This window comes from Gnatocerus cornutus, chromosome 9, assembly GCF_029298725.1.
Source record: "Gnatocerus cornutus isolate USDA-ARS CGAHR chromosome 9, icGnaCorn1.1, whole genome shotgun sequence".
Taxonomy (NCBI): Eukaryota; Metazoa; Arthropoda; class Insecta; order Coleoptera; family Tenebrionidae; genus Gnatocerus; species Gnatocerus cornutus.
The window spans coordinates 6,179,802-6,188,390 of NC_142241.1; the positions used below are offsets into that span (position 1 = coordinate 6,179,802).

At 36.0% G+C, this 8,589-nt stretch overlaps 1 protein-coding gene across 4 annotated transcripts; it reads left to right on the forward strand.

Moving 5' to 3' along the window:
- The first annotated feature begins 23 nt into the window (after nt 1-23).
- Nucleotides 24-8,577, forward strand: LOC148168200 (ninein homolog). Of its 4 annotated transcripts, XM_088044911.1 has the most exons (6): nt 475-517; nt 573-941; nt 3,170-5,051; nt 6,181-6,416; nt 6,813-7,974; nt 8,028-8,577. In XM_088044911.1, the coding sequence occupies exons 3-6, from the start codon at nt 3,191-3,193 to the stop codon at nt 8,264-8,266; spliced, it is 3,498 nt and encodes a 1,165-aa protein (XP_087901037.1). In that variant the 5' UTR covers nt 475-517; nt 573-941; nt 3,170-3,190; the 3' UTR covers nt 8,267-8,577. The 4 variants fall into 4 exon arrangements, with proteins under 4 accessions (XP_087901036.1, XP_087901039.1, XP_087901037.1 ...); XM_088044910.1 differs by lacking the exons at nt 475-517; nt 573-941 and adding an exon at nt 24-116; XM_088044913.1 differs by lacking the exons at nt 475-517; nt 573-941 and adding an exon at nt 24-116 and having other exon boundaries at nt 6,813-7,862; nt 8,028-8,176.
- The last annotated feature ends 12 nt before the right edge of the window (nt 8,578-8,589 follow it).

Below are 8,589 nucleotides of genomic sequence, written 5' to 3' on the forward strand. Positions count from 1 at the left end.
GTTTCAGTTGTAGAAATTGAGGTAAAAATCCCGTTATGTTTAGGATGGCAGGAAAAATCGTGAAATAATCGCTAAATACATTAAAACGACGATGGCATGAACTGGATGTGAGTTAGGTAAGCTTCATTGATTATTGCACCCACTGACCAACCTTCCCGCAATAGCACAATTAGATTAGAAAATACCTCAATTATGTCTTATTCAAATGCAGTCATCGATAATAACGGGGTATTGTGCATATTTGTGGGGTACTTAACATTCAGTCGTTTAACCTGAAAAGCTGCGACATTCTTGTACTGTTATTTATAAAATTAGAACGGTAATTATAAACATTGCAGAGGCAATGAACTATTTTTATGATAATGCAAGGGAAACTCTTTTTTCATTTGCTTACGCTTATTTGAAATTGGTTTTGTGAGTGTTTTTTAACCTTGTGCACTACTCTTTCTCGTTTCAGTTTCCTCTTTTTCAGTCTCTGGTTTTTATGCCAACGTTGTTGTTCATTAAACCTTAATAGGTATGTTCAAGACTAATTATCCGGCTTTTTCTGAATTTCACGCCTATATTTGCAGTTGGATACCTTTTTCAACGCTAATTGCAGACTTTCTTGGCAAAAATACACTTCTAAATCGATATCAGGAAGTAAAACAACGTTTCAAGAAACACTCAAATTTTTAAACGAATGGAGTAATGCAAAAGGTCAAAAACCACCTAAAGAGATCTGGCTTTAACATTCGTTTTATTTATGCTTCATATGCTATTACTTAATCGTAATTGCTGTTTTTTACAGCACTGTTTAGTTTCAATGCCACTTCAAATAATTAACATTGAAAAAAAGAAGTGTATGCTTGCCTAATTTAACGAATTGTAATTAGTATGAAATGAAGTCTGTTCAGCATGATATTGGGTAATTATTTATTGAAGCAAGTTTAAACTCCCCTGTGAGTATATTTTTTTAATCTGCTAAAACCTCTATAGCGTGGGTGAAACTGTGTTTTTCCAAAGAAGTTTCTAATGTAAATTAAACTTGTGTAGAACTGCGATATGATAGTATCTGTCTATAAAAATGTTAAACTGTTTATCCACGAGAAAGCAATTTTCACTTGTATAATTTGCAATAAGTTGAAATCCCGGATAGACTTTCCAATGTCGAGGTGTTGTAGGTGTCGACCATGTTTTATTTTCTGTGACTAACAAGTGTGGGAAACGATTTCCTAAAAAGATGAAACGTTTTTCGAATAATTATGTAAGTGAGTACAAAAAAAATCTATGCTACAACAGAGCCGTATTCTATTATTTCTTGAAATTGTAGCACGTCGAGAAAATAAGATTTTTCTTTAAATATGTACTACTTAAGCAGGTGATTGTGGACAATCGATTATTGTGGTTCTATCGTGGCGAAAACACCTTGGCCAAAAAGAGAGTTAGTTAGTTTCTGTTGTTGATGGACCAGCAAACACTCAGAAACGGATCGACTGTGTGCTTGAGATAATGTTGGGGCCATTTAAAAAATGAATACTGATTTCTGAAGATTTATTATGTTGGTTCTCTTTATATTTTCTAAGAATAGTTTGGAGTCTTTTTTTATTTTTTGTTTGAATTCTAAAATTTTTTTTAGATTACTTTTAGATTACCTGAATATTTAGGTTTTCTAGATTAGATTCTCTTCGTGTCGATTTTAACTTTTAATTTTAGTTAGTTTGTTAGTCAATGGTAGTTAAAGTTAGCCACAGTTAGAATATAATTTTAATTTTATGTATCTCTACACTGGAGATACAAGATTTTTAAGATTTTTTTTTAAATTGGTTAAAATTAGTTAAAATAGATATTTTTTTAACTAATTTAAAAATCATTTTAAAATTCTTTTACTCTATTTTTCACTATTTTTTTTAAATCCGCCAAAAATCGTAAAAATTAGTTAAAAATAGTTAAAGATTTTTAAGAATTTTTTAAAATTAGTTAAAACAGTTATATATTTTTTTTAACCAATTTAAAAAAAGGGATTTTTAAGTAATTTTTTTAAGAATTAGTTAAAAATAGTTCAAGTATTTTAAGTGTTTTTTTAAATTTTTTGCTAATTTTAATCTTGTTTAACAATTTTTAACCAACTTTTGTAAAAAATTATTGAAAATAGTTAAAGACTGAAGTATTTTTTAAATTAGTTAAAAATGGTTTTAGATTTTAAAGTTACTTAGCTTAACAAAACTATTTCACCATTTTTTTTAGAAAGTTTTTAGTTAAGTTGGTTAAAAATACTTCAAATTTTTAGAGTTATTATAAATATAGGTCCGATTTACAAAATAATTTAATTGAAATTAAGTTAATCTCGCAACTAATTTGACGATTGCTGAAATTTGATTGACGGAAAAACGATCACATATCAGTTTAACATGATGTTAAGTATTTAATTAAAGGTTTAACTTTGCTTGTGTAAACCGACCCATAGAGTTATTAAGTTCAAGTTTGTTAAAAATAGCTAACAATTTTTAAAGTTACTTAAAACTAGTTCACTTGTATAATATGCAATACGTTGAAATCCGGAAAGACTTTCCAATGTCGAGTTGTAGGTGGCGACCGTGTTTTATTTTCTGTGACTACCAAGTGTACGGAACGATATTCTAAAAAGATGAAACGTTTTTCGAATAATTATATGAGTGAATACAAAAAATCTGATCCGAATCTATGTTAAATGTTGTCGTTCCCAAGTGAAGTGTAAACCCAAATTTTGCATTATTAAGCACACAAGGTCGGTAAATTACTGTTTACATCCGATTGTGTAAGACTGTCATTTCTGAGCGAATCAACGAAAATAAGAAATTTAATCAACAACAAACCACTCACGAAAAATCCCTTTTACTGCAGTTAAGCCACACCTAAAGTTCGTGATAACCAAACCTTAAAAACAACTCATAGTAACCTTGACATACCTTGATTGCTTCAATTCAAAAACCTCTCATCAGTGCCTTCATAACTTTTGTTTTCCGTTCAAGACTTATCGCCTGTTTCTCAAGATCACTCTATAAGAAATTCACATTTTTGCCTCTCGTTATAATTCGATACGACTTAATTAACTGAAGCATTCAACCAGAAATTTGCTTATTCATGCTCCGTGTCGTACTGTTTCATTTCTTTCAAGTCTTCAGCGAGTCTCACTTGTTTGTTTTTTCAGATGCGATAATCAACCTCTACAATGGAATCTTTGGCTCTCGACCCCTACGAACAGCAACTGCTGCGTGTCTTCAACAGTTGTGACCACGAAAACATAGGAAGTTTGGACTGTGATGGTCTAACTCAACTATGCCAAGCCCTCCATCTCGAAGAACAAAGTGGAGACTTAATTCAGTCTCTTCTGAAGGACCAGAAGCATTCCAGAGCTACTTTCACCGAGTTCAGAGAAGCTCTTTTAACACTTCTCGGTAACATGCAACTGAACAAAACTAAAGAAGAATCGACTCAGAAAGTAGAAAATGGTTCGCCGGATAGAGAAGTTTCACCGAAATTCATTTATGGTTCCAAGAAGTATGGCCGTAGGTCTCGGCCAAAAAGTGACGAAGTTTCTAACATGTTCGATGAACAGAATGATTTAAACTACTTAAATAAAAGTTTGAACGTTTCGGTGCAACGGTCGAACTCCCAGACGGAAGTTTCGAACTCCAAGAAGCGAAAGACGAACTACAAGTTGAAGAGGTGCACTTCTTTGCCTGGTACTCAAAGAATTCAGAATAATTTTGTTGCAAACAGTTTGAATAATGAAGCGGAGGTTGTGTATACTGAAGAGATGTTAAGGGAGGCTTGGAAAAAGTTAGGGGTCGGGAAAGATGGGTATCTTAATCAAACTGAGCTGGTTCTGGTCTGTGATGCTATAGGGTTGCACAAACTCGCAAAGGGTGTCATTAGACAACTCTCTGATAAGCTGAGTTTGGATTACGACCACCGGATTAGTTTCCAAGAACTGTTGGAGGCACTCCAAGTCGATGAGACGTGGTCGGAAGTCTTGAACACGTCACCTGTCAACAACGATCTTACTCTTACCATGTCGAATGAAATTTTCCCAGACTCGAGGACATTCCAATATGTTACTTTAGGACCTGACGGTAACGGCATCATTAGCACTGATACTTTAATAGAGATGTGGGAGCAAGTTGGGATAAGTTCACCCAAAGAGCTGATCCACGAGCTGGGTTTCAATGACCGGGAAATTAACATTGTTGATTTGGCAGCAGTGCTCGAGAAAGAAATAAAAGGGATTCAAGACTCGACCAGAGCGGAAGTACAAAACCCTCAAGTAGTTCTCCTCAACGCTAATCTAACTCTTTATCAGAACGAAATCAAATGTTTGAAGAACATTTTAGAGCAGTTGCATGCAGAAAGAGAGAAACTAAAGTGTGATGTCTTTGAGGCAAACAACAGAGCGAATCTGTTGGCGCAAGAAGTGGATGACAACCACTTGAAAATGGAGCGTAACACCCAAAACCAAGTGAGATTGTTGGAGCAGAGACACTCCGACATTTTGAGGGAGGCAACTCAACAGTTTGCTAGCGAGAAAGAGCACCTTTCGGCTCTCAATCAAAACTTAGAAGACAAGATCTGCAGCCTTGAGCAAGAGGTTAATAAACTCAAAAATGACTTAGTTGTCGCCCAGAAATATTCCAACAGTATCGAGAAAGAAAATCAAACTCTTTCGACACAAATCTCGGAGTTGCAACAAGTCAAAGGTATTCTCAATGATCAAATCAACTCCTTGGAGTGCGAGAAGCAGAAGTACGTCGAAATGGAGCAAGAGCAGATCGAGCCTCTTTTAACAAAACTGTCAAGTTTGCAACTGGAGAACGCTCAGTTACGAGACCGCAACGATGAAATGGTTGCAGAAATTGAGAGTTTAACCTGTCAGGTGTCTAGTATGAGAGCAAAAGTAGCTAGTACTCCCACGTATAACACCCTAGATCAGAGCATGGAGGAAAACATTTCTGTTATTTGCGAAGGAGTAGGTTTGGGAGCGAAGCGTAGGAGTGATTATTCGCCTAGCAAGGACAGCGTTCTCTTTGGAATAGGTGAGAGATTTTTCTTGCAGTTGTTTTGTGTTTTCAATCATGTCAGTCAACCGAAAGCTGTTATTTCATTAAAAATATTGCCGGTTTTGTAATAATTATGCTAATGTATTCTACATACCGACAGTTGCATCCTAGAGCTGACCTGGTTAAAGAGTGTGAAATTATTGCTGGATTTTTGTAGTAAGTCAATTAGCGGTGTTATTTATTGACCTGTACTGATGCATTTATTGTGGCAAAACGCAAATTGGACGATTTAGTCTGTAATTAGAGAAATGACAGTGAGCTTCTATCCAGTTTCTTGTGTTCTGTTTACTTATCGCAGTTTGATGGACGGGGCTTCCATTTTATTATTGAATCTGCACGCGACCGATGGCTCTGAAGGCAAGTTTACACAGTAATTGGTGTCATGATACACGCAGGGTTGCCATGAATTTTCAGCAATTCCGCTACTTTAGTTAAAACTTGAATACCGTGATCCAGAAAATCAATTCAAGGTTGTAAGGAAGATAAATTAATAATCGGAAATCGAAGATCGACCTAAATAGAACTACTACTGGTGATTTGTTTTACCAATAACATCAAAATAATGACCACAGATAATTAAAATAACTCTCACTTTTCGAAATCTGGATTTCACGAAATTTAAACATTGCGTGGTTATAATTGCGCGATAAACTGATAAATCGACTAAAATTTTGACACGTCAGAACTACCAACAGATTTCAAATTCCAGTGACACACTCTTGAACCTACGGCAGTGCAGAATTCATTTAGTTTCGATTGAATGTTGATCTGACCCAGTTTGTTGTCCACAAAAACGGAAACCTTTGAACCCTTTGAGCAAACAACAGTATTGTCATTCGATTAATTATCTTAATACTTTAACAATCTATTCTAAAAAACTTATTAGTTATTGCAACATCAACGAATATTTTATCTCGATGATAACAACAAAGATGCGTTTACGTTAGTAGTCAGGTGCTCGACACTTTGTTTAAACCGGTGACCTTCCTCAGCCGATCCCATCTTTTTTACCATTCAATTGTTGCTAAAATGTCATAACCATTCTTGTAAACCATTTAATTTGTTAAACAAATATGAATTAGCACTTAAACCTTCCCACTTGCAGCTGACGGAAGTCCACGTCTGGGTAAAGTGCGCAAATTCCAAAAAGAGCGACCAGACCATTTGGATATTGTCCCTTTTGTTTCGAACGAAAGCGGTTTCGAAGCTGAAATCGATGGTTTCGATACTCCGCTTTCTGGCAACTACCAAGAGGAAATTACCAGGTTACAAGCCAAAGTTGCATTCCTTGAACAGATTTTGGGCCAGCATTCAATACCGGTTCCGAACGACTATGCGGTGGTAAGTCGTAGATCTGTGTCGTAGTGTGATAAGATTAAGTTGGGAATTTCGTAGATTTGTGTCCTTAGGTTTAAATGTGTGGAATGGTCGCACTATGAGCTTTTATTTGTTTTATGGAGAAGCTTGGGAATTTTTATTTAGTAAGATTTCTTAGAAAGTTGTCGTGGCTCTGGTGCTATCATTTCGAAGCTTCTCCACAATCATGCACGTTATTTGTTTTGTACCGTTTTTAAATAAATTTTGCTTTTTAGTTTCTTGTTTTATTTATGGAGAAGCTTCCTTTTACAGTGAGTGGATGTCTGTGAGTGAAAAACAACGATAACTATCATTTATCGTATTACTAATAATTGTCTACCCACCCCCTTTGTGTACCCTTTTAAAATTTCTTTCCATCAGGAAACCGCCGCTTCTGAAAGAGACAATCTAAAAGCAAAAGTCCAACAATTGGAAAAACTCTTCACGAATTTAACTGACGTCAGTAAGATGATCAACAAAAATGGTCTAACCAGTGATAATTTAAAGACCGTCGGCGAGAAACTCGACTTGCTTCTAAGTGGACACAACGAAGAAAAGAAGTTTGCTGAAGCAGCCACTGAAACAACTCCCACGGAGTCTTTTGAAGACTCCCTTCAAATTTACGAAGAAGAGAACAAGAGCCTCCACACCAAGTGCATGGAGCTAGAAAACTGTTTAGAAATGCTAAGAACCGAATACGAGAAGTGTGAAGACTACTGGCAATCAAAACTCGACGAAGAGCGCCAGATATTCGAACAAGAACAGTGTCAAAGCAGTGATAAATTAGCGGATTTGATCACAAAAATGGCAGAGTATGAAGAACAGTTCGCTAATCAAGACATGTTAGATAACCGATTACCTCCAATCGAAGAAACGTACAATCTAGAGAAGCAATTTACCGATTTGGAGCAAGAGTTTGAAGATTACAAACTCCAAAGCGAGAACGAGCTTTTTAAACGAGACGAAGAAATCTCAATCCTCAAACAGAAGTTAACAGAACTGGCTGTGAAACAGAAGGAAGGTACTGAAATCGGCGTTCAAGTCAACGATTTCGACGAAAGCACTCGAATTAGCAATAAAATGGGAAGTCTGTCACTGTGTATGGTGGAATCTACGAACTTGTTCTCCGCGGATGCCATGCCGGTGCCGTGGTCCCCTGAGAAAAAAACCGAGAAAGACTACGTTGACGCGAACTTCGTCTGGAACAAAGAGAAGAGCGATGGTAACTCAACAGCGACCTCCATGTCGTGGCAGAATGGAGGACAACCCTCTACCTCGAACTCGTCAACTTTGGAGAAGAACGCGACGCCTTGTAGGCCGAAACGGACTAGAAAACACGAAAGAAACAACTGTTTGTACAAGAAAAACAACCAAGAAATCAAGAAGAACGAAGACGGGTATCCGAGACAGGAGCAAGTGATCGCTTTGCCTGTAAGTACCATACACGGCTTGAATGGGAGGCTACACCATTTGGAACAGAGGTGTAGACAATTGCAAATGGTGCTTAAGCAGCAGCACTTTTACACTGAACAGGCGTTGCAACGTAAGTTGTTTTGAGGTGTTTAGAGACAGTTTTAACGAAATTTGTTGTTTTAGAATGTAGGCAACACCACAGGGGGGAGAAGGCGGAGCTGCAGTGCATTTTGAGGAGTCACCAGGAGAAGTTAGAGCAACAAGTCAGAATTTGTAACGACCAATTAGAAAGGTTAGCAAGGTCTGACATGCTGGTTAAAGAATTGTATGTTGAGAATTCTTATCTGATTGCAAAAGTACAAAGACTTGAACAACAGTGTCACATTTTGGCACAGTGTAACTCAAATAGTAGTTCAGTGTAGTAATGGCCTATTTGACGCCTATTACAGTTTTAACTCTTATTAGTAGTTGTTGATTCTATTTTCGAAAGACTAAAGATATATAAATTTGTGTGACTTTTGTATATTATTACTCACTTTAGTCATTACGTTAAGTTGACTTGACCTGACTTATTTTTATGGGTTGTTTATTTTTATATGATGTACTTTTGTTACATATCAGTTATTTTTACTTTTATCCAAAGAGTTTTAAATATTCTGTACCTAGTTATTGTTAATATCAGTACTAATTTTAAAAGTGTCATATTATTGATAATAAAAACCAAAACTATTTATTATTGTTAGTA